Source organism: Microcaecilia unicolor, unplaced genomic scaffold (genome assembly GCF_901765095.1).
Source record: "Microcaecilia unicolor unplaced genomic scaffold, aMicUni1.1, whole genome shotgun sequence".
In the NCBI taxonomy this organism is placed as follows: domain Eukaryota; kingdom Metazoa; phylum Chordata; class Amphibia; order Gymnophiona; family Siphonopidae; genus Microcaecilia; species Microcaecilia unicolor.
Window position 1 is genome coordinate 89,557 of NW_021963013.1, and position 27,179 is coordinate 116,735.

At 41.0% G+C, this 27,179-nt stretch overlaps 1 protein-coding gene across 1 annotated transcript in view; it reads left to right on the plus strand.

Annotated features, from left to right (window-relative positions):
* Positions 1-24,701, plus strand: part of LOC115458735 (alpha-2,8-sialyltransferase 8F-like) — a 68,119-nt gene extending 43,418 nt beyond the window's left edge. The window contains exons 5-7 of the mRNA XM_030188561.1: positions 1,272-1,384; positions 21,008-21,100; positions 23,762-24,701. Of these exons, the coding sequence (XP_030044421.1) occupies positions 1,272-1,384; positions 21,008-21,100; positions 23,762-24,230 (675 nt within the window). The 3' untranslated portion in view covers positions 24,231-24,701. The remainder of the gene's footprint in view (positions 1-1,271; positions 1,385-21,007; positions 21,101-23,761) is intronic.
* The last annotated feature ends 2,478 nt before the right edge of the window (positions 24,702-27,179 follow it).

The following is a 27,179-nucleotide window of genomic DNA, read 5'->3' on the forward strand; positions in this document are numbered from 1 at the left end:
AAAAGCTATTAGTGAAACATGTGCCATGTTAGATGAGAAGTTCCCCTGGGCCAACAAATTAAGAAGACACACAACTGCAGATGAGTGCAGCGGGTTGCAGATCTGGGGAACTGGGTTCATTTCCTGCTGCAGCAGTGGGTTGAGATACTACTACTACTTATCATTTCTAAAGCGCTACTAGACATACGCAGCACTGTACACTTGAACATGAAGAGACAGTCAGAATTGGAAATACACAGAGCTCCACAGACCATCTGTGATAAATAATTAAAAATTTAACTAAAAACAATGGAAACAAACTGCTGGAGTGGCTATTCTGTACGGGTACGCTGTTCTGTAGATAAATCTCTCTCATCCGTCCCCTTCTCCTCTACTGCTAATTCTAGACTCCGTTCCTTTTGTCTTGCTGCACCTCACGCCTTGGAATAGACTTCCCGAACCTGTGCGTCTAGCCCCGTCTTTGGCCGTTTTCAAGTCCAAACTTAAAGCCCACCTCCAGAGGCGTACCAAGGGGGGGGGGGGGCGGTGGGGGCAGTCCGTCCCGGGTGCACGCCGCTGGGGGGTGCCGCAGCGCGCGCCTGTGGGCTCCGACCGCTAACTTCACTCGTTCGCTGCAGCTCCCTCTGCTCCGGAACAGGTTACTTCCTGTTCCGGGGCAGAGGGAGCTGCAGCGAACGAGCGAAGTTAGCGAAGTCGGAGCCCACAGGTGCGCGCCGCAGCACCCCCCCCCCTCCAGCGGCGTGCACCTGGGGGGTGTCATTTCACCGGGGGGGGGGGGGGGGCGCATCGGTGATCCGGTCCGGGTGCCATCCAGGCTGGGAATGCCACTGCCCACCTCTTTACAGCTGGTTTTGACTCCTAACACTACTCACTTGCCCTGTCCTTATCCTTACCTATTTATTCCCTTACCCTTATTTGTTCTGTCTGTTTACCTGTCTTATCTAGATTGTAAGCTCTTTGAGCAGGGACTTTCTTTTTTGTGTATGGTGTACAGCGCTGCGTATGCCTTGTAGCGCTATAGAAATGATAAATAGTAGTAGTAGTAATATTTGTGAAATACAGTATGTAAAATGGCCAAAACTCTGGTTAATGACATTTTCACAGTATACTTCCCATGGTCTCGCAGGCTGCAAAAAAATTCAATGGCGGGCTTCAGATTGCCCACCCCTGCTCTAGAGCTAGTCTAGTCTGTAAACACCTCACTGGTCTCCAGACAGAAATGCTAAACAAATAAATAACAAAATTTTTCTTTCTATTTTTTTCTCTGTCAGGCCCAGCCCTTCTCGGGGTATCCTTTCAAGCACTGTGCTGTAGTTGGAAATGGAGGGAACTTGAAAAACAGCAGCTGTGGAGATGAAATAAATGAGTCAGAGTTTGTATTCAGGTAATCTTGGTTATATCATCTTGTGTGCTTTAAAGATTGCTTTAAATAAACACTGAACCCAGTCATGCAGTCACCCAACGCACTGATCTGCATGATATTAAAGTAACAGCAGGTGCTAATTGAAAATGTTTTCACAAACTGGATAACAATATTTATATAAATGAGAGGAAAAGAAGCCCCTAAAAAGGGACAAATTTTAAAGTGCCCAGTCAGCTTCCAGTAATTTACAGCCATGGACCTGCAAGCTTATTTTCAAAGGGAAGTTGTCCATAGGCTTTTACATTTAAAGTTCAGGCTGTTGGTCACTTTGGGGCCTATAAAGTGGCAACTAACATTTACACACCGATTACATGTGTAAATATTTAGAATCATGGCACTTTTTTGAGACTTGGTCCTAAAAATAAATGGACCAAGTCAAGCCGGCGAAATGCTCCTCAGAGCCGGCCTTCTTTTTTCCATTATCAGCTGAAGCCGGCCATGTCTTACAATGCCCCCATCCCGCCTCCCATACCCTTCCGAAATGCCCCCTTTAGCTTTGGCCGGCTCTGTGACGGAAAGCAGTTGGAGCCGGCCAAAATCGGCTTTCCATTATACCGATTTGGCCGGCTTCAGGAGATGGCCGGCCATCTCCCGATTTGTGTCGGAAGATGGCCGGCGATCTCTTTCGAAAATAAGGTGGATAGTAACCTCATTCCTAAAGTTGCTCATAATGAGTACCAGTACCTTTTTTCCTACAAGAAAGTACTGCAGTTATCTAAGAAATGCTGAGCACTTCATTTAGCTCCCTAAGGGCTCCTTTCACTAAGGTGTGCTAATGGATTTAGTGTGTGCTAACAATTAGAGAAGCCCATTTTATTCCTATCTGTTCCCTTTAAGCTGAGCAGAAATCCTCCAGCTACAGTTCTGCCAGTGGGGGGTGCTGTTTCACTATCACACTTTCAATAGTGAGGGACAGGCAAGCTCTGCAGGACTCCAGGGAACCTGCCTTTCCCTCGCCATTGAAAACACAATATTGAAGCACCACCTCCCACTGTCAGCAATGCAGATAGAGGACCCCTGCTCAGCTTAGCAGGAACAGTGTTTAGTTTGTACTAATTTGTAGCATGCACTAAATCCATTAGCACACCTTAGTAAAAAGAGCCCTCATTTTAGTCAAATTTAGGTTCCTAAGTTTTCAAATGAAACTCTAACGCCTTACTTTTGACTTGCAGTTCATTTGCCTATTTGTAGGTGCCTCAGTTCTGGATTTACTATGGTTTTTCTACCATTCTGTATCTATGGGAGTAAACGCTTAGCAAATGAGGCCCAAAGGAAGCAATACTATAAGTGGGTGTATTGTGGTGAGAGTTTATTGTGTAACGTCATCTGAGCACCCAGATTCTTATAGAATACTGGTGTAACGCCTTACAATCAGACACTCACAGAGTTACACCAGCCTTAGGCCAGGTGTAACTGCAGAGGCCTAATTTCAGCAAAGTGATGAGTAACGTACTGTAGTCTGTAAGTTGTGCATGTAAATGGCAGCCCCGTGAATATAAACATTATGCCACTTACACACTGCCTCACAGAATAGCACTCAGTCAGTTTGCCACCACTTGCGAGTTTATGTGTACACTTATCCACAAACGTGCCAGTATTCTGTACCTTTACACACACAAGTGGCACGTAAATGTGAGCACCCAGTTACAAAATTGCCCTTTAACCCCCAAATCCTATAAATGGTGCTGAAAATTGCACACACAGATTTGGACATGTGCCCAATTTGCATGCGTGACTTAATTGAGCAACAAAGCAATTAGCACCAATAATTGGGTACTCACAATCAATTATTGGTGCTAACTGGCAACAGTTTGGATTTATAAACAAATCTTGCTAGGGCTGTTCTATAAAGATGTGCATTAATGTGCAACTGAAAAGGGGGCATGGCCTTGGGGGGGGGGGCATGTAGACTTACACCAGGTTTCAGTTGGTGTAAATCTTTGCACATTTAATATTTCGCCAAAGGCCTACACATAGGCACCTAAGTGGTTTACAAGGTAAAAAGAGAGAAACAAACAAGACAACAAAACAGATCAAAACACATGATAAAAAAACTAACAAAAAGGAGTCAGGTAGGAGGAAAAGCAGTTGGAGAACAGTAGGGTTTTACGGGCTTGCTTAACAGCTTAGAGAGAGGGCTGGTTCCTAATATGAAGGGCAGGTCATTCCAGAGCTTTGGACGAACATATCGGAAAGCAGAGTCACAGGAGGTAGGGAGATGGAGTTGAGTGAGCGATGGTAAGACCAGATTATTATCAGCAGAGTGGAGACATTGGAGGGGGGCTTAGGGAATGAGGAGATTGTAGAGATAGGCTGGAGCAGAGGGAGACCTTGACTTGTAAACCAGAATTTTTGAATTTAATGTGTTCAGAGACAGACAAACAGTGTTGAGAGAAAAAATGGGGAATGACATGGTCAAAACGGTGAGAGTTGTGGAGCACTGTTTATAGAATAGCGCTGAGTGCATTTTATTTTGCGCCCAAAGTTGGGCGCCATCTACTGAATCTAGTCCTAAATGCCTAGCGCCAAAAATCAGTAGTAATAGTCAACATCTGAGGCACCGCTGGGAGTGGAGAAGCGGCCTGGCCCTGAGATTGCCTTGCAACTGTTGGAAAGACCAGTAAAGGTAACATTGGAGTCTCAATGGTCAGCAGTGGAGTCCCTGCATAAGGTTTGTCTTACTTTCGTAACCAATACAAGGTCAAATGCCTCAATGATAGAATCTCTTCAATCTCGACTTTCTCTTCAGGAATCAAGTATTAAAAATTATGAAAAATCTTTAACTCAAGTTAAGGAGGTGGAATGCAGACTATTACAGAATGCTGATGTGGTTCACCGTAAATCAGAGAACTTGGAAAATGGAGCTAGATCATTGAACTTGAGAATACTACATTTTCCTTTTGTTAAATATAGCTCCTTGAGGGATTTATTTCATAAGTTTCTAAAAGAAGTTCTTCAATACCCTGAAAATGGGTTTCCCCCATTACAAAAGCTTTATTATTTACCATCTTCATCAGTTCAGGTAGCTAAAAAATCATCCCGCACATTCCTTAACCTTCACTTCCCCAACTGTAAAAGTCTAAAATACAAACTAACGCATGCATCAACCTTTTCATACCTGAGCACACAATTCTGGAACGCGCTGCCACGCAACTTAAAAATGATTTATGAACTAACTAACTTCCGCAAACTACTGAAGACCCATCTCTTTAACAAGGTATACCACAAAGATCAACAAATGTGAACTCCTCCACATACATCCAGAATTGTCTCATAATATCTGCTTGTTATACTACTATCATGTGTTTTCATTATAATGTTACCCAAGATCCTTCTGTAATAGTAAATGTCTATTTTCTTATATATTTCCACTATTCATGATGTATTGTAAGCCACATTGAGCCTGCAAAGAGGTGGGAAAATGTGGGATACAAATGCAATAAATAAATAAAAATAAATAAATAAAGCAAAAGATCAAGTGGGGGCGAACTTGTCTTCTGATAGTTTGGACGTCTCAGCGCTTTTGGAGAAATCACAGGATAAGGTAGAATATCGGACCATCTTGTTGGTTTCTTTTGTATTTCTTCAAGATAAAGAGGCTTTGATAAGACTGTATCTGAGGCAATCAGTCCCACTTCTTTTCATGGAAGAAAATATTCAGATATTTCCGGCTGTTTCACGACAGACACAAGAAAGAAGAAAAAGATTTCTGTCTATGAGACAAGAAACCTTGACTTTGGGTGCTAAATTTCAATTAAGGTTCCCATGTAAATGTGTTCTTCAGATAGATAATACGACATTTCATTTCTTTGAACCTTTGCAAGAATTTCTAAAAATGACACATAGAGACTTTTGGACTTATAGGAAATATAATGCAGTTCTATGATCTTCTCTGCGCCTTTTTCTTTCTTTTTTTCTTTATCTATCTTTGTTAATTTTCCTTTTTATCTCTTAAGGAATAGTGTCTCAGTTCACCCTCTTACTGTGGACTACTACCTATAAATGTTATTGTAGATCAGGGATTTCCCTGGATAATTACTTCCTTGTAAATTATGGCGTATTGCTTGATAAAGTTCGCTTTGGAATTATGTAAAAATAATTTTTTTATAAATACAAAATTTAAAAAATAAATGCTAGCCTTTGCCACGCTCATTGATCCCCATGCTGGGGCCCTCTGATCATCCAACAATAGCAAATGCGGGAGCTAGTCTGGTGCTGATGGCCTCTACCACCCGCATTTGCTTCCAATCATCGGCCCCTCAGTTCATTTAAAGGAACACCAAACTAAAATGCCATCACATACCATGAGCTTTAAATGAATGCATAATCCTAGATTTTTTTTTTCTCATGAAATTTACAGGTCTAGCCTAAAACTGGGAAAATAGAAAATAAAAACAAAACATATAACAGAATCAACCTTATACTGAAATCAAGAATTATGCCTTCTTCCTGTAGACTCTTACGTAATGTCACATTAACTCTGGACTAGTACTATGTAGTGATGGCAGAGCTAACCTTAGTATGATGCATTCGCTCAGACAGTTCAGCCCCCGTACCATCCTCCTTGACATATTGAAGAAAAAGGCCCTGAATTTAAGGAGCACGGGGGTAGAGGGGAGTGAGGAGGGGGGGGGGGGGGAGAAATCACCTTCTGCCCTAGCTCAGATATTTCTGGGTACACACCACTTCAGGTCCTTCCCCAACAGCTTTACCGAGGAATGGGAAGGGATCTTAGACTTTAGGGGCTGAAGCTGCTTCCAAGTTGTGCTGGCAGCACCAGTCTTAAACCAACTTTGTAAAACATGTTATACAATCAAAAGAAAATTGAAGTTCCTATTCCTTGGTAAAGCTGCTGGGGAAGGACCTGAAGTGGTCTGTACCCAGAAATATCTGAGCTGGGGCAGAAGGTGATTTCTCCCACCCCACCCCCATCCCCTTGCTCCTTAAATTCAGGGACCTTTTTCTTCAATGTCTCAAGGAGGAGATATTAAATTTTTTTAGAAAAAGGACTCATACACATTTCTCTCAAGTTCTCTATATGATTGTTTCAATTTACCCAGCTGTAAATGGCAATTATAGCAATGCTCTTCCTTTGCTACTTTGAAAGCTTTCCTGCTTGGAAAATGTCAGCTAATCACCCACTCCAGCGGTTTTCTGCATATTTGTTTGAGAAGAAATAAATTATAGTGAGCATTTGAAATCCTTTTTTGGTTAACAGGTGTTGCTATAAATCCAGAACAGCCAATGTCCGTTATAATAGAAAATGAATTTTTGTCATGATTGTTCACCATAAAGAAAGGCAAGGGAATAAATGTAGTAGCAGAAGCAGCAATCCCTGCAATGTGAGTATTTCCCATGAGATAATGGCCTCTGGCTATAGTCTGACTAAATCTCTAATGTTAGGTCAGCCTCTCAGTGGATACTCAGAAGCCATAGGGATTGTTGCCATTAGAAAAACAAGTCTGAAAATATCATCATTTTCCTAATTAAAAGTTACTTCTAAAGTGTTTAGGTCCAGATGCTCTTGGTAACCAGCTATTGTTGATATTTATAACATGGATTACCAAAGGTAGTACACTTAGCTCAAGCTGGTACTATGGCATCTTTTGTATTTTGTTTTGTACTGATAACTGGATCATTATTTTACGAATGTTCCCATTAAATAGAGATATCTAAATTATTTGTTAACTCTTCCTTTCATAATTTATTTCCACTAAATTTAAATTTTCATCATAAATGCTAATATTTTTCTTTTCTTGGTGCCTCCTTCCTGTTATGTACCTAAACACAATTTTCAGTTTTAATGTAGAAGGAAAGGGGTAACTTCACACTAGGAGAGTCTGAGAAGTGAACCAGCAGACAAATTTAAAATACACCCTAGAGATATACGGGACAAAGACATCAGAATGAGGGGAGCCACAGGTGCCATGGCACCCCCAAAGTTTTCCTTCCCTCCCTTCTCCCAGTTTGGCCATGCCTGGTCCAGCTGATTTTACTGCTGTTCTGTCTGCTTCCACTCCCCATAAACTGGCACCTCTCCTTCTTTCTTTCACTCCCACACCTCCTACCCGCGAACTGGCATCTCGCCCCATCTCTCAATCTCCTCCCATACCCTGTCACCTCCCCGGTGTACCTTTAAAACTTTTCTGCATCCTTCTAGGCAGTGGTGCACTAGAACTGGCTCGCATCGGCTTGTAAGAGCTGGTTGTTAAATTTTGCTCATTTTTGCGAGCTGGTTGTTGAATGAAGCCTGGTAGCCACACAAATATCTGGGGGGGGGGGGGGGGTCCTCCTCCCCTAGCTGACAGCATCATCCTCTGTCCCTCCTCACCTGCCCGCATGTCCAGCATATCTCTCTCAACCTCCCAGCTCATATCTTCTCTCAGGTCCATCCCCCTCACCACCGTCTGTCAAACATCACTACTCTTCCAGCAGTGTTAGTGGTAACACGCTTCCTGGCCAACCTGGAGCCTTTTCTCTGTCAGATCCCGCCCACACATAAGCAGGAAGTTGGCATCAGCGGGGCGGGACACAGCAGAGAAAAGGCTCCGGGTTGGCCAGGCAGCGTGTTACCGCTAGAGCTCCTGGAAGAGTAGTGAGGTTTGAAGGATGACGGTTGAGGGGAATGAATCATCTGAGGTGGGAAGCAGAGGGGCCCTTTTACAGAGTGGTGGTAAGTCCAAAGCAGACTTATCGCACTCTAAACTGAACTACTTCCAGGGGAACGTGGCTGGAAGCAGTAGTCCTGGGTTGAGCGCGTGTCATTTCTGGCGCTCCTAGGAAATTCATTTTTGTATAGCATGGCGCTAACCTGGCAGTAATCGTCTATCACCGTGTGCTGCCTGGTTACTGCTGAGTTACCATGGGAGGCCTTACCGCCACCTCAGTTATCTTTCCTCATGGCCATTTGGGGGGGGTGGTATAAAGGGCCCTGGTGTGTGGGAAAAATGGTCCCCACCGCTACCGCAGGGCCCTTTTTCCTGCAGCTTAGTAAAAGGATATCTGAGAGAGGTATGCTGGACAGATGGGGGGGTGGGGGAGACAATGTTGCTGTGTTAGCTCTAGTGTCTTGTCCACAAGGAGGGTGAGCCCTTAGGTCCCGCAAGGCCCAGAAGGACCTCAAACGACAGCCGTGCAACCCCAAGTCTTCACCCACGGCGGACCGCCGTTCACCAAGGGTTGAGCCCCCAGCTGCAGGCGGTCAACGGGACTTCAGGAACCGCGGGGTTGACGGACTGACCTGGCTGGAACCGGGAGAGAAGCGGGCAGGTGGAAAAGAAATGTCCACAAACTGGCAGCAGATCAGGGCAGACAGCAACTGCGAAGTCGGAGTCAGGCAAGAGGTCAAGGCAGGCGGCTAGTAGAGGGGTCAAAGTCAGGCTAGAGGCTTAGGCAGGCAGCTAGGCAGGGATAACCAGGAAACAGTCCAAAATCTAGAAACAGCAACACCAGGGAAACGACGAAACACAGGAACCACGGAGACTGGCCTCGGGAACAGAACCTAAAGCAAGTGCTAGCTCAGTTCCCCTTCCTTAAATACAGTACAACATCAGCCGCCCCGCCCCCGTAGGTATAGCCGACCAATCCGGCCCTGGGTATCGGCAGAGCCCCTCTGATGGCTCTGTCCGATTTCCCAGGCGGGACCACCACTTGGCCTCCCAATCCGGCACCTCAGAGGCGGAGCTCCGGGCCCTCCCGCCCAGGAGGGAAGAAGACGCCAACCATCGCGCCTCGGCGCCGCCTCCTTCGGCGGCGTGAACATAGCCCCCACAGCCGGCGACCCGAGAGAGACCGGCCGGCCCGCAAGCGCTGACCTCCGGCCTCGGTCCCGGCTGGAACGGCCATCACTGCGGCGGCCCCCGGCTCCCCGCCGAGGCCTCCGGGCCGCTACCCCTCGCCGCAGAGGACGCTGGCTCCCGCCCCACGCGGCGGAGGAAGCATGGTAGGAGCGCGGGACGCGACATCTAGGCAAGAAGATTTGATTGAGAACAGGTGACGGCATGAAGTCTAAAAGTTTTAGGTTAATCTGTGTTTCCCCTTCCCCAGGCAGCTGACATCGCTGTAAACTGAAAACAAAGCATGCAAACCTTATATTTTCAAATATGCCGGCTTGTGCAGCATATGGATATACACAGAGGAAGTATAATAATGTAATAACTTTTCATAGGTACAGTAGTAATTTGTTATAAATGTCATTTGGAAGGGCTGGTTATAGGGACACCCTAGTACTGTTATATTCGTGCAGAAACTTTTTTTTTCCTGGTAAAGGGCCACTAAAAACAGACATCATATTATGAGAATCAGGTGCTCAACATTCAGAGTTTCTATTTATTTATTTATTTACTTACTTAATTTTTACATCTATATCCCAAGTTTAACATGAATTAGGTTGAAACCTGGGAGAATTTAAAATTTTTTATTTTTTCCTGTGCCTAAATCAAAAGAGAAAGCTGGTTTGTAGGGAACTTGCTTCTTTGTTTTGTTGTAATGCAGTGGTATTTTATTAAAGAAATGCACTTAATATTGTTTATTACTGCTATTTAAAAGAGAGGGATTGAATAATGAGGGCAGAGCTACCTTTATGCAGAAGTTGAGTCAATCTAAAGGTGCCAGCATTTTCCAGTTCTGTAGTATATATTTATTTCTTCTTCAAGTCTGTTTGGATATAAAAGGCATGATTTTTTATTAAATTGTTTTGTTTTTTTTGGAGGGGGGGGGTAATCTTTGTCTCCCGGCTGTATGTTTGTATATAGATGAGTCCTAGGAATGGCTAAAGGAAAATAGCAGTAGAACAGTTGGAGCTGAATAACATTTATGTTCATACCAAGTTAATTATTTTCAGTGGAGAGGTGTGGTAGCCATGTTAGTCCACTTTTAAAGGTAATCAATAGAAATAAAACAAAATAAAACATGGAAAAGAAAATAAGATGATACATTTTTTATTGGGCATAACTTAATACATTTCTTGATTAGCTTTCAAAGGTTGCCCTTCTTCGTCAGATCGGAAATAAGCAAGTGTTGGTAGATGACAGTATATATAAGTGAAACATCAAAGCATTTCAGTGACAGTCAAACAGAATGGGGGTGGATAGGTGAGAGACCTATCCACCTATCTCACCTATCCACATCTGTTGTGTTATTTTGTTGAGTGGAAACAGTCGAGTGGGCTTATAGGAAGGGAGGGGAGTATGGGAGGGGAAGGGTTCTTGTGGTTGCATATGGAATTCACATTAAATAATATTGTATATTTTAATATTATTTGTAAATTGGTTGCTACATTAAACCTTTGTACCAACAAAATGTATAATAACGTTACATACATATATATCACATTTTTTGGGGGGGAGAGCCTTTTGTTAAACATTTACCAGCACACCACTGTCTCTAGGTCTCCAATAGTGAGCATTGATTCAGATGCACAGCTATTACCCACCTCAGCGCTTTTCCTCTGCCCTGGTTCCACCTATGCCAATACAGGAAGTTGCATCAAAGGGAAGATGCAGAGGCAGGAAGAAGGCAGTGTGTTTGAATCGCTGCTCACTTCCAGCAACCCTGAGAAGTTAAAAAAATTTTAAACGTGCACCAGGGAGGGGACAGGGGATGAGAGGAAGTTGAGAGACAAGGCAAGATGCTGACTTATGGGTGGGAGCAGAAGAAAGAGGGAGAGGTTGCTGATTTACAGGCAGGAGGAAGAGATTCTGGACCTTGGGCAGAGGGGAGGGAGAGAGACATGCCTGAAAATGGGAGAGAAGGAGAGGGATGTTGAACCCCAGGGGGAGGAGGGAGGACAACAGGGAAAAGAGAGAAATAGATATTGGATCAGGAGGGAGGAAGAAGGACAGCAGGGGCTAGGGAGATGCCAGATCATGGGACTAGGGGGTGGAATAGAGAATGAGAGATGCTGGGCCATAGAGAGAAGGTAAACTCTGAGCAGGGAACAGAGAAGAAATAGAGATAAAGGAAGGGAAGAGACAGGGGGATTCTGAACATGAAGTTAAACAGAGCAGGAAGAGGCTGACTGTGGGGGGAAAAGGGGAAAAGAGTTGAGGGAGATGTTGACTATTAGGGAAAGAAGGGAAGAGAGGGGGTGATGCTGACAATGGAGGGAAGGGGAGAGAGTGGGAAGATACTGGCTGTTGGGGGAAAGGATAAGAAATGAAGAAGGGGAGATGCTGACTATGGGGGGAAGGGAAAGAAGGGGAGAGAGAGAGGGGGAGATGCTGATTGGGGGAGAGAAGGAGAAGGAGTAGACAGAGGGTGGAAATGCTAACTATCGGGAGAGAGAGAAGGAGAGATAGGACATACTGGGCTACCTAGATGGCGGGAAGAAGAAGAAGGAGATATGCTGGACATGATGAGACCATGTGAGAGAGGCCATGGAGGTTGTGCCCATTTTGTTTAATATATTTGTGAGAGATATTGCTGAAGGGTTGGAAGGAAAGGTTTGCCTTTTTGCTGGATGACACGAAGATAGCCAATAGAGTGGATACCCTGGAGGGAGTAGAAACTGATGAGAAGGGATCTCCAAACGTTAGAAGAATGGTCGAGGGTCTGGCAGTTAAACTTTAATAAGCTGATAATAGTACTGGGTTTTGAGAAGATATCAGTTTCCAATTAGGTAAACATAAGATTTTTCTTAGAGAAACCAGAAATTACGATATAAATTACAAAACTAAAGTGTATAAAGCTATTTTTGCAAACACAAGAAATGTGAAAACAAAATATAATTATTAATTGTGCTCAGTGTTTTTGGTGCATTACAGTGACCCAAGGGCTCAAAATGAGTAAAAACACCATTCCACCATACCATCATTGCACTACCTGCCTCCACTCCTACATGATATGATGTTTACAACAGAAATTAAACAGTCTTAAAAAGAGCTCCTTAGCTTTGTATCATCTTAGGAGGAAAATCTTTGCTGTAGCGGGAGTTCGGTGTCAATATGCAGGTACTAGTATGAGCTCCGGGTCTGTGTAAAGCTTTTATATGCCAAAGTCCCAATGTGACCACATAAACTCAACAATTAACGTTCAATGTCCATGGTTCCCATTAATTGAACGTTAATTGTTGAGTTTATGTGGTCGCATTGGGACTTTGGCATATAATCTTCCGGTACCATGCTTGATTTTATAGATAAATTACATATTACCAACAATAGTTCCACAAGTTCATTTTTCAATTCTATCAGTTCTCTGAGATGAATCCAGTCCAGGAGATTTGCTGCTCTTCAATTTGTCAAATTGCGCCATTACATCCTTCCAAGTTTATAGAGATTTCATTGAGTTTCTTTGACTCGTCAGTTTTGAATACCATTTCTGGCACCGGTATCTCTCAAAAATCTTCCTCTGTGAAGACCGAAGCAAAGAATTCATTTAATCTCTCTGCTATGGCTTTGTCTTTCATGAGTGCCCCTTTTACCCCTCGATCATCTAACAGTCCAACCAATTCTTTTACTAGTTTCTTGCTTTTAGTATACCTAAACAAATTTTTACCATGTGTTTTTGTCTCCAATGCAATCTTATTTTTCAAAGTCCCTCTTTGCCTTCCTTATCAGCTGCTTTGCATTTGACTTGCAATTCCTTATGCTGTTTCTTATTTTCAGTCGGATCCTTCTTCCATTTTCTGAAGGATTTTCTCACAGCTCTAATGCCTTCCTTCACCTCACTTTTTAACCATGCCGGCTGTCATTTGGTCTTCCTTCTTCCTTTTTTAATACACAGAATATATTTGGCCTGTGCTTCGAGGATGGTATTTTTGAACAGCATCCATGCCTGATGTACATTTTTAACCTTTTGCAGCTGCTCCTCTAAGTTTTATTTTTTTCACCAAAATGGAAGATGAAATTTTAATGTGGACAAATGCAAAGTGATACACATTGAGAAGAATAATCCAAATCATAGGTACTTGATGCTAGGGTCCACCTTAGGAGTCAGTGTGAAAGAGGACTGTGTTTCTCAGTTTCAACAGACTTAAATATCCGTCAACATAGTAATAAAGGGGAAATATGATAAAATCTAACCAAATAGTCATCATACAAATAAAAATAGAAATTTTAATATGGTATACTAAAAGAAAACAATCATTGATTAATGTTGCCTTTTCAGTTTATGTCATTTGTTCCCCTTTATTTATCCTAATTGTATTTTATACTGATGATATATTTACAGTTGTACTCACAATTTGTATTTTCTAGTTGTTGCTGTTTTTCTTCAACCTTTGTGGTGTTCTGTCTCTCTTTTGGTTTACGTTACTTCCAGTACAATCTCCAGCATTCTTACTTCCAGTTTAGATTCTAGTCTTTCCCGTAAGATCAAAGAAACTGTCAAAAGGGTAGTAGCATCCACTATCTCATAGCTTTCATCCTGCTTTGTCTCTTCACTTAATTATGAACTATCAGAAGTAATTATAAATATAATTTACAGACAAGTGAAAGAGACCACAGCTTTAAAGGTAGAAGGTAATTATCTGCATAATGGTAAGAATACAAGAGCCTCTTGATTGTACTGTAACATTCATGGTAGTTGTTAAACTTCCAGTTATCGAAGAGATATTGAGGACTGGAGCCTTAAAGGACTTTATATATTAAACGTACAATTTTGACTGTGTACCAGGCTCCCAATAAAGCTACAATCTGTGACACCTGACCTAGAATAGTCCCTGCAATAATTGCCATATCAAATATATTACCTTTACCCAAAAGTAAACTAGGTGGGGGATTATACAGCGGGGGAAATATCTGGTATTTGTGAGTGAAGGTTTATTGTACTGTAGGCAACTAGAGATTAGCTCTGAGCTAGAGACCCCAAAAGAGCATGAGGTCAAAAATACGAGGGGATAGCTAACAGGGCCATAGCAAGCTATAACTAGGCCTCATGCGACTTGCCCACCCATCCTTTCTTGTGCTGCTAACCCCCCCCCCCCCCCCCCCATGATATATCAGACTTTCAGTTATGAGTTTTATATTTTATTCAAATAGTATTTCCAACTTCACATAGGCCTATTAGCTAATATAACCATGTAAAACACTGGTAGGTAGCAGCCTTCAAAGAATATAAGTTACACGTGTCCTCTGAATACAACCATCTAGCCCCTGTTTAATTTTGTGAAATGTAACCTCTCGATCCATAAAAGTAAAACTAATGATACGTTCACCAACCAAATCAGTAAGGAACAGGAGCACAAATACAATAATTTGATTATTTCAAAGATACTTTTCTCGCTTTCTGCACAGCAAAATCATGAATTACACTGTTATAATTGAGAATGCCAACTATTTCATGCTCAATGGTCAAAATTGTGAAGTTGAATAAACGTTCTTGGCCCATTGAAGACCTGAGATAATTCTTTATAAGCTTCATCTTGCCAGAACTCCGTTCACAAGAAGCAGTGGTGACTGGAATTGTAAGAAAAATTCTAACAGCGATCTCTAAGTTGGAATATACGTCTTTTAAGGAATGAATGTGGATAAAGTTGCAAAAAGGTCCATTTGCCTAAAATTTGAAATGATTTCAGAATCATACTTCCAAGCTAGATTAGCTGCACAAGATTTTGCTTCTTCCACTGAGAAGGCTGGAAGATAGTTTCCAGTGATTTCCAGTGAGAAATTCAAAGTCAGAAGAAATCCCAGCAAATGTTTAAAAATGTCACTGCATTTGATTTACAAGGTTGTCATAAACCATGTTGCATTCTCTTTCAAAATTATTTTCTGGTGTAAACAGATCACCATCCCATTCACTTAGACATATCCGCTTTGCTTTATGTCCCCTCTTGGCTGCAAAAAAAGATTCATTGCCAATTTTTTTCAGCTGCAATCTTCGATGCATGGATTATTTCTGTGATCCTTTTGTCATGCATGTACCCTTGCAACTGCTTTAAAGCTCTACCAACAGATATGTTCTTTGAGGGAAACAACAATTTTCTCTGTCAATCACCATAAGAACCTGAGACCACAGCAGGGGCCTGGCCAGAACCAACACTTGGGGGGGGGGGGCAGAGTTAACATGGGGGGGCACTAGGCATATAGGCTTGACTAGTACTTGTGTTACTCTTAAATAATGCCTTAGAGGGCACTCGATAACGGATTTCTAAGTAAAAAGTCTGTCCTGCATCTACATAAACAATTTGCACACTTATGTAAACTTTGGAAACACTGCCATTTTTAAATGAAGTTGCATTATCTCATAACTTAAACACCATTATAGTAGACTTGCGTCTGGTCAACCTCTCAACACACATCACAGTATCCTGGAAAATAATTACTGCAGTGGCACATATTTATTTATTTATTAATTAGGATTTATTTACCGCCTTTTTGAAGGAGTTCACTCAAGGTGGTGTATAGTAAGAATAGATCAAACATGAGCAGCAGGCAATTAGAGCAGAAAAAATATTTGAACAACAATACAAAGTATGGCATGGTATACTTCTTAGCAACTACTGCTCTATTTATCCTTCTACTAGGGTCCCTTGGTTTTGTGTCGGTCTATTGCTATATGTTCCAAGGGAAGTTGAGTGTTGTTTCCCCTGGAGTGGTTTTTTGTTTTCGTTTTCTTTTTTTTTTTTTTTTAGTGTTTTCGTTTTCTATACTAAATTAATAACTGGACCTCAATGCTTCCACTCCTGGATTGTCACCTTCAAGGTGCATCATAGCCTTGCATTATCAAAAGGATTCCAGGATAAATTGTGGAGCTAGTCCTATCATTGGTCCTATATTTTCTAATTTTAATTTTACCACCAGTGCAGACACCAATGTAAAAAACTCCTAATGAGAAAAACCATTTGTGTCTCACTGTTGGTTTCTTTCAAACATACACGCCCTGTGAAAACACACTGCTTAAACTATTAGAAACCTTCATTTTTCTGTAAGTTTTCTTCTATGCTTCCCCCACACCTTATGTTTCATCATTTAAGGCACTTCTGCTGCCTATTCTCAAACCCGCACTTATCTTATGTAGTGTGTTCTCCAGCCGGCTGGTGCAGTTGAGTCTCCTCTCTCTGACTTCCTCCGCTGTAACTTCCTTCCCCCGTTATAGGTGTAGACAGCTATTGACAGACTTTCCGTGCCTTAAATTATTCCATTCTTTTCTCTTTGTGGATATAAGAAGCTATTATTCATCTGACAAGAACGTCTTGTTTCGCAAATAATTTCGCTGCTTCAGGAAAACCTGTATCCTGTAACCTGTATCCTGTAAAAAAGTAAAAGAAGGATACAGGTTTTCCTGAAGCAGGGGGCATTTTTAAGGAGGAGCTGGGGGTTATGCAGGTTCCGGGACTTGCATAACTAAGCAAATTAATTTAGGACAGCTCACAAGCTGTCCTAACTTCACCCGCTTCCCAATGTGGGCCCCAGCACTAAATATCAGCTGGGACCCACATGACTACATTTTACCTTTAAAGCCCCCCCCCCAATCCCCTTCCTACTCCCCTCCCTCCTGCTTCCTCTCCCTAGCCTGTGGTAATCAAAATACCTTCCTCTCCCCCCTGAACACCCCCCCCCCCAAGGTCTAGGTAGGCCCCCCCAGGTCTACCTGATGTCCTTGGTGGTCTGTGGGGATCATTGAGGGGAAAGGCAAAGGTGCATCAAGCTCAGAAATTAGCCAGGGATTCTAGAGAAGTAGACTTTTACCCCAAAATGGCTCATTGCAAGTCTGTGTGTGAAGCAATTCCAACTTCTGAAGCATAGACACTTTGGATAGAGTGAACATAGAAGTTAGGGAATTTCTCCTCAAACTGTCTCCCCGGTCACACAGTATTCCCCCCCCCCCCCAAACGTGCACATAACCCACATTCACACAGATATATACCCACAACACCACACACACACATATCCACGTACAACACACACAGATATAGGCTACAACGTGTCTTTATAAAATAGGCTTAAAATTGTTGCTTACTTGGCTTCCATTCTAATCACCAGTTATAAAATTACTCCCTCTAAGTAGAAGGACATTTTCAGTCTAGAGACTTTACCCAGGTAACATTTTGCACACACTGCTATCAATATCATACTCTCTTGTGGCAAAGTAAAAAAGATTTTATTGCCCAACTTATCGCTAGCGCAGCTTCCAAACCCTGTGCTTTATTTCATCTTATTGAATCAATTGCCTCTTCAGGCTCCTCCCTGCCCTCCTATGACCCCACCATTCTTTCTCCAACTACCTTGGGATCTTTCTGGAATCAAAAAATTCAAACTTTATGCTCTTCTTTCAACATCTCTTCCTTACAGAGTCCCACTTTCATAAGAACATAGGAGGACCCATACTGGGTCAGACCATTGGTCTATCTAGCCCAGTATCCTGTTTCTAATAGTGGCCAAGCCAGGTCATAATACATGGAAGAAATCCAAATCGTGGCAACACTCCATGCTACCAATCCCAAGGCAAGCAGTTACTTCCCCATGTCTGTCTCAATAGCATACTATGGACTTTTCCTCCAGGAACTTGTCCAAACCTTTTTTTACACCCAGATACACTAACTGCCGTTCCTACATAATCTAACAAAGAGTTCCAGAGCTTAACTATTCATTGAGTGAAAAAATATTTCCTCCTATTTGTTTGAAAAGTATTTCCATGTAACTTTCTTGAGTGTCCCCTAGTCTTTGTACTTTTGGAACGAGTAAAAAATTGATTTACTTCTACGCATTCAACACCATTCAGGATGTTGTAGACTTCAATCATACCTCCCCTCATCCATCTCTTTTCCAAGCTGAAGAACCCTAACCTCTTTAGACTTTCCTCATATGAGAAGCGTTCAGTCCCCTTTATCATTTTGGTCGCTCTTCTTTGAACCTTTTTTAATTCCACTATATCTTTTTTGAGATACGACGACCAGAACTGAATGCAGTACTCAAAGTGAGGTTGCACCATGGAGCAATATAGAGGCATTATAGCATTTTCATTCTTATTCACCAACCCTTTCCTAATAATTCCTAGTATCCTGTTTGCTTTTTTGGTCACCGCCGCACATTGAGCAGAAGACTTCAGCGTATTATCTACAATGACACCTAGATCTTTTTCTTGGTTGCAGACTCCCAAGGTGGACCCTAGCATCACGTAACCCTCCTCTTCCTCCAACTCCCCTCCCTCAACACCACCCTTTGTTGTTCCTTCATCCACTTGGCCTGCTTTCACAGTACCCACTCTGACTTCAGTCAAACATGCAATTACCAATACTAATCCTTCAGGCTCTTATTTTGATCTCTGGCTAGCATTTCTCTTTAAACGTGCTTCACCTCAAATTCTTCCTCTTCTTCTCTCACTGATTCAGCTTAGTTTATCTTCCAGCCATGTCCCCACATCCTGGAAACATGCTTTAGTTACCCCTCTCTTAAATAAACCAACCAACCCTGCTATCATCCAATTTCAAACCTCCCATTTCTCCTACTGGAAAAGGTCGTTCATCATCACTTAACAGATTTTTTTGATTCCTCCCTTGTCCTTTATCCTTACCAGGCTGGTTTCTATAAGCATCATAGCACAGAGACTCTTCTTACAGCTCTTTATGATTCTATTAGAACTTCTCTTGACCAGCATTTTTCAGTTGCTATTGGACTTATCTTCTGCTTTTGACTTGGGTGATCATCCACTGCTTCTGTGCCATATTCACTCTACTGGTATCTGTGACATTGTTCTTCAGTGGTTCCGTAGTTATCTGTCTGACCGTTTATTCCAAATTGCACATCAGCAGACCTTTACTCTTACTTTCCCTGTTGATTCTGGTGTTCCTCAAGGCTCTATTCTTGCTCCAACTCTTTTCAATATCTTTCTTGCACCACTTCTCACTATTATCCAGTCAAATCCCTGCTTTCCCTTCTGTTATGCTGACGATATCCAAATTCTCTATCATGTTCCTCCCTCACGAACAGATTTAACTGAACTTACATTGAAACCACAAATGAATGCTGTTGTAAAAACTTCTTTCTTTTCACTTTACTGAATATGTTCTGTGTGCTCGCTTTTTTTCCACGTCATCAATACATGCCCTTCTATTGTCTCTTGTCATTACACATCTAGACTATTGTAACTTGCTTTATTCTGGCCTACCACTTCACTCTCTAAAGCATCTTCAATTGTTGCAATCCACTGCTGTCCGCCTTCTCTATTTTGCAAAACCTTTTCATCATATCATCCCCTTCCTTTATAAAAAAAACATTGGCTTCCTCTTTCAGCATATATTCAGCTTAAAATTTTAATTTTGGTATTTAAATCCTGATTTCCAACCTCTCCGGATTATTTCTCCCGTCATGTATTGTACTGTTTTGGGATATTACCAGGTACTTGTGACCTGGATTGGCCACTGTTGGAAACAAGATGCTGGGCTTGATGGACCTTTGGTCTGTCCTAGTATGGCAATATTTATGTACTTATCTCATTTCTTACACCCCCACACGTTCACTCCGTTCTTCAAATTCTGGTCTGTTCCAACTCCCACCACCCTCTGTTATCAGACTCACCTCCACATGAGTATCAGCTCTTAGTTACGTTGGATCCAAATTATGGAATGGTCTCCCTGCTTCTCTTCATTCAGAAACTTCACATAAACAATTTAAATCCTCATTAAAAACTCACCTTTTCTCTTTAGCATACCAAACTTGTTATTAACTCCTTCTTCACCTTTCATTTCATCAGCAACTTGATTGTTTTATTATAAACAAACTGCTTTGAAGTCAGTCTTGGCATATAGCAATATATCAAGCAATGTAAATAAATAAATAACTATTTAATTGCCTGGGCAAATTCCATTGAAAACTGCCTCCACTCTGTATATCCTTTCAGAGGTACCATATAAAGCTAAATATCTCTTTCAAAGGCACACACACACTCAGAGGGGTTGGAAAGAATTCCGTGAGACTTGCTCCGCATGCTTTCCTCATGTTTAATGTTAATCATTCATCAAGTATAATATGACTGATGTAACTACGCAGCAAAATATACAAGCTAAGTAGACACATATCTGCCCAATATTCAAAACCATTTAACTAACTAGGAACATTTCCTGGCCAGTTAAATGGCACTTAACTGGCTATCCAACGATATTCAGCAGGAAATTTCTGGTTATCTCCTGCTGTATATTGCCAGTTAGCGCTTAGTGGATAACCGGTTATATCATGCGATGTAACAGGTTATCTGCTAATATTCAGTGCATTGCCAGCTAAGTTTGGTGGACAAATTTGCCCGCCAAAATAGCAGGCCTATCTTTGGCCAGTTTCAACTTAACCAGCCAGCACTGAATATCAGCTTGGTCAGTTAAGTTGAAACTGGCCAAAAAAACACCCGGATATTCAATGCTAGTCACCGGAAATGTCCCGGCATTGAATATCCAGGCTCAGTGCCGAACGCAGGAGTCAGTCTGGCTAACTCCTGCAGGCACATATCTCTTATTATTTGTCTAACTGGTCATAACACATTCTAGTTACCATCCTCAACTACTACACACTAATCACTGGTATTGTCAGTATACGCATATGAAAGAGTAGTCTAAAGCTTCTTTCTTTAATTTAAATTATTAATATGATTATTTGCTGGAGTAGAAGGCAAGGGCAGCTTGCTGAGAGTTTTTAATTCCCTGTTTCTGAATTTCAGGTGCAACCTCCCACCTATCCTGGGAAATATTACTAAAGATGTTGGGAACAAAACAAACCTTGTGACTGTTAATCCAAGCATCATAGCCCTAAAGTGAGTATTAAAGGTGATTATACCTATTGAATAATGTTATTTGCATTGTTTCATAGTGTCGTTTATAAGCAGCTTTTAAAATTAAAGGTATCTTTATTATACATCTGCTTCTTAAACTTCAGAGCAGTTGCATTATTTGGGAAGAATTTCTGAGGCATCTGGGTATATTCTAAGAAACTGTTTACTTGAAATGCAAATGAAAAGTTTGATATAGTCCTATGGTGTTGCCACAGTGGTCACTAAAAAAGAGCAAGGAGTCCACAAAAAATACAGTCCAGAATACAAATTTTAATTTACTAGACCCAGTAACAAAAGAGAGGGTATTACAGCATGCAAGTATACAACACAGACAAATAAAGCCGTCCTTTATTGTGAAAAAGACCCGACATGGGCCGTGTTTCGGCGCACAAGCGCCTGCCTCAGGGTTCTAACATAAAAACACATAGAAATACAGTTATAAATACAATTATGAATTCAGATCACATATAAATAAACATTCATGCCATAATGTAATTAATGGTTGGATTATAAAAGCAATATAAAATATAATAACATAAATAAGATAATATAATAAATGGTTGAATTAAAATAATAAGATAAAATGCAGAAATGAAATGAATGAGGAACAGAATTAAGTCAGTGATGATCAGGGAAAAGTTAAAAATAGTATGTACAATCATGTGCTCTTTTAAAAAACTTTATCTGCAAAAACATCAAATTAGTTTTAAATGATATAATATGGTGACCTTTTGTAATCTAACACACTTTCTCTGTGACCTAATGTGCAAAAGCATCAATAAGATGACTTGTTGTAATAGCATGGTCATAGTATCATGAGTGTTAAAAAGTTATCATGTATTAAAATGCAAGAAAAAGAATGACTTACCAGGGTATGTCTTCACAATGTATGAGCAGAAGTTCTAAATGAATTGCCTAATTTAGAACAGAGAAGTGTATATGAATGGCCATCAAATGATAAAAAGATATTATCCTCCATTTGTTATGAGCAGTGAGTTCTAGTTTTAAAACAGCTGATGTTTCCCTAAACCCCGCCCCATATCGTCAGGGACATGTACAAAGATACTCTGTGAACTGAAAAAGTCCCGAGGTAAAATTAAACAGCGTTTTGAAAAACGAACGGATGGAACCTATGAAAAAGTCATATGACTATATGAGCCACCGTTAATGATTAACTTTAAAGATCTATGTGCAGTGGATACCCCATAAGCCTAAGAAGTCCCGACGTGGAGTAAGACAGCGTTAAAGAAACGAGCAGATGGACCCTGTAACATTAAATTATATGTGAAAGAATCCATGGACTATGTAATAATGAGTGGAGCGGAACAGGTGGATGTGAAGCGTCTGTTCACGCTTTCCAGAAATACTACTACTACTACTACTACTATTTAGCATTTCTATAGCGCTACAAGGCATACGCAGCGCTGCACAAACATACTAGGACTAGGGGGCATGCGATGAACTACAGTGTAGTAAATTTAAAACAAATAGGAGAAAATGTTTCTTCACCCAACGCGTAATTAAACTCTGGAATTTGTTGCCGGAGAATGTAGTGAAGGCGGTTAGCTTGGCAGAGTTTAAAAAAGGGTTAGACGGTTTCCTAAAGGACAAGTCCATAAACCGCTACTAAATGGACTTGGGAAAAATTCACAATTCTGGGAATAACATGTATAGAATGTTTGTACGTTTGGGAAGCTTGCCAGGTGCCCTTGGCCTGGATTGGACGCTGTCGTGGACGGGATGCTGGGCGTGATGGACCCTTGGTCTTTTCCCAGTGTGGCATTGCTTATGTACTTAACCACCATGAGTTATAAACCATAATGATCTGTAAATATCTCCTGTAGTTAATAAAGCTAATGAAATAAACCTGCTTGAGCTTATACATAACCATCGGCTCCTCGAAGTTTGAAGGATTAAACTAACAACTTAGGGATCCAAATAAAACTTACCAGCTACCGCTGGACGTACATTCAATCACGCTGAACGCTGGCTAGCTTCAAAACTGCCAAAAAGTGAGGCAAGCACGGTGAGGTTCTTATGTTTGTGAAGGGGATGGGAAAAAGATAACGTCATAGTTCCTCCAGGGTACCTAAAGGCTGCCAAATTAAAATTAAGTGTTGATAGGAAAAAATAAATGTGTATGGAAGAAATTGAATGTATTTGAGTGAAATGTGTATGTTTAAAAGACCCCTAAATTGGCATCCCTGAATTAGAAAGGCTATAACTGTTTGCTAACCCTATAAGGTAGCATGAAGAGGGCACATTTATGAAGGTTTTTTGGATGCAAAATGCTGTTTTACATGAATAAAAAGCTTTTTATAAAATTAGATCAAGCCTAAAAGTATGCATAATGCAGCCCAAACACACTTGTAGAGTTGGTGTGATCAGGGGAAGTATTTTGACAGAGAATGGGCAGGGTATTGATTTACAAGCATATGTATGTAATTTACCCTCCCAACATTTACTTCTTCTTCCAAGCAGGTGTAAAATGTCCATGCACACTTTCTGCTAGATTTTGTGATGTATTCCTTCACAATTAACCTAGGCACCCCTTTGTAACATTACCATCTACATATCCACATTGCAACTCTACTCCTTTCACTAGACAAAATGTGAAATTCATCACATATATCTTTTTGGCAGATATGGCAAACTGAAGGAAAATAAAATATCGTTTCTGGAGAACATCACAAGCTATGGTGAGGCTTTCCTTTTGTTGCCAGCCTTCTCTTACAGAACCAACACTGCTCTTTCCTTCAAAGTATACCACACTCTAAGAGAGTTCCATGCAAAGCAGAAGGCAATATTCTTCCATCCCAAGTACCTGAAAAGCCTTGCCCAGTTCTGGAGAGCCAAAGGAGTGAGGGCGTATCGCCTGTCTTCTGGATTTATGATTACCAGCGCAGCCATAGAGCTATGTGAGAATGTGCGCTTGTATGGATTCTGGCCTTTCTCGAAATCCATTCAAGGGAAACCAATCAGCCATCACTACTATGATAACCAGCTGCCAAAACCTGGTTTCCATGCAATGCCCAAAGAATTTTACCAGGTTCTTCAACTGCACAGCAAAGGCATACTAAAGTTACAGTTTGGTGAATGTGAAAAGAGATGAAAAGGGTAGGCTTCTGGTTCTCAAGTGCAATTTTGCTCAAAGAAGCTTGAACAATTCAGGGAACTGTTAAAATACTAGAAAGCTGCTGTTGCTGTGACCTACATACACCAAAAGGTACCTCAGAGATGACTGTTTTAGACACTGGAGATTCACATGTCTTGGTGTGGAAGAAGATTGTTATATTGCGTTTCTGTCTATTTATATGTATTTCTGCATCTAATTTATAAAGAATCATGAAAAATGTTGCCTAATTACAGGAAGGTAGAATAAGTGCTTTATCTAGTGACTGAGTTCTTAAAAATCTGTGATGTCTTTTTCTGGGCCAGCTTAAATATTATACTTAGGGTTCAATCATTAGGTTATCGTAAGGAAAAAAGCAGCAACAGGCTGAACTTAGATTTACTGATTTCAAGACTGGTGCTGCAGCACTGGATTTTGCTAGTGATGCGTATTTGTTAATGCACCTTATAACACTTAGGGCTTCTTTTACAAAGCCGCGCTAGTGATTCCTGCGCGGTAAATGAGAGGAAGCCCATTCAATTCCTATGGGCTTCTTCGCATTTGCTGCATGGGAATCACTAGCACGACTTAGTAAAAGAAGCCATTAATATATTCTGTCAAATTAATGCCCATTAAGTTATGAATAAATGTATGTTAAATTGATTAACGCAACTTAAAAAGTTCTAGGGCACATTAAAAAATTGTGCTAAAATGAATAGTGAAACAAAAAAAATATCAAAAATGGAGGAAAAGTCCCAAAATTATGGGACAAAATGAAAATCTTTCCAGTGTGCATGTGTAGATTCTGCCTACCAAAGTCATTTTTATTTTTTAATCTCAGACACATACGACAGACCTAATCTAATCTTGGTATTTCTATTCCGCTTTACCGAGAGAGGCTCCAGGCAGATTCCATCAAGAAGAAAAGAACCAATGAGGCAATCCCTTATTGAAACAAAAACATTTCCATAGTAATTATAAAAGAAATTATAGATTTTCATTCTGCAACATCAAACACCTGTTAAGAAGAAAGTAAAAAGAAAACCTTTCATTGCTCTCCTATAAGCCTTATAACAAATTATATTACGAATATGGTACAGTAATTCATTCCAAAATGCTGGGCTCCTGCCCACCAAAGTTCTTTGCCTAGTAATTAATTTTTGACAGATTGACAGATGTGATAGACACATGTAAATATCTATCAGGCAAGTGGCATTTTCTCTAGAATGAGAAACATCATAAATTGAAGTTAGGATGACCCCCCCAAAGGAATGTACTTCTTCAATGAGCAGGAGGTGAACAGGTGGACCAGACTCCCACTGAAAATTGTAAGAGTCAAAACAGTGGCAGAATTTAAGCATGCTAGGTTCAGAGGTCAGCAGACCAGGAAGCTATTAATGGAAAGACTGAGCAATCAAATGGGGTTATTATCTGATGCTGTGCTCAAAGTTCCTATGACATGGTTCTAGATCAGATACACTGAGCTGTTTATTTATTTGATAGAATTTAATATACAGCTCTTTAATTTAATATCAGAGCAGTTTACAATCAAGTATAATAAAATGGAGAAAAAAATCAATCTCAAACATTTAACACAACAGACCACAAAAGGGTGGTGGGATGCAATTCCCGCACTGCAATGATGACGAAGCCTATTCAAAGTGAATGGGCTTTGTCGGCATTGCTGCGCCGAGAATCGCTAGTGCGATTTAGGAAAAGAGGCCACCGGTAAAGCTTGCATTCTTATTAGAAAAACATAAGCAGAAAGACTTAAGGGTCTTGCCTCCCCAAATTGAAAGGCTTCCGATTAAAAATTCATGTCTTCACCTCCATGTTGAATTTTTTATATGATCTTTCCTGTTGGACACTGAGTGGAAGAGCATTCGAGAATGATGGAGCCAGACAGCTAAATGTGGTGTTTCACAAAGTATTCAGCCTCAATCTGGATACTGTTGGAATCATTAAGAGATTTGCCTATGAAAACCTTAGATTACGGGCTGGACAGTGTGGAATTAGAGCAGAGTGTAGATACACTGGAATTACAGTATAGTAAGCAACATATGCTAAGATCTAGATTTAATCTGCATTAAATTTACATTGTGAGCCCTACAGGGACAGGGAAATACCTACTCTAGCTGAATGTAACTCACCTTAGCCTACAACTGAAAAAGGCATAAATGGTTTTACAGATGTTAACACCTGTACTAGTATTACCAAGCATTGGTAAATAGATTCCTTAATATATGTATCCATGGTGGTGCACTCATAGTTTATCTGTTCACCAGTATAAACCTGAGAGCTCTGTATGCTGAATTTAACCTTTAGAAAGTGACTTAAATGCACCTAGCTAGTGTATGGTGTATGTGTGTATAAAGAAATGTTCTTATAATTACATTGTAAATGTTATTGCAAAGCTGTAATAATGAAAAGTCTTGTGGTTGGTAAAATAGGAATCTGAATATCCCTGACATTTGTTTAGAGCAAAGAGATAGCAGCAAGAATAGGTGTGGGTCAATTCTTGCATTGCAACAGTCATATTTAGAGAGGGGCTGGGTCTAGATGCCTCCTGACGCTTTCCTGTTTTCGGAATGAAATACATATTTTTTACAATGTAGAAAACAAACCATGTATAAACAGCAAGATTAGAGCCATTGGGGTCCTTTTACTAAGGTGCGCTGAAAAATGGCTTGTGGTAGTGTAAGCGCAGGTTTTGGGCGTACGCAGAATCATTTTTCAGTGAACCTGTAAAAAAATGCCTTTTTAAAACTTTTGCCGAAAATGGACGTGTGGCAAAATCAAAATTGCCGCAAATCCATTTTGGGCCCGTGACCCGCACCACCAGCCACTGACCTAGCGGTAAAGTCTCACATGGTAACTGGGCGGTCATAACCTACACATGCCAAATGCCACGGTGCAAGTCCGTTACGCACGGCCGACAATAAAAATTGT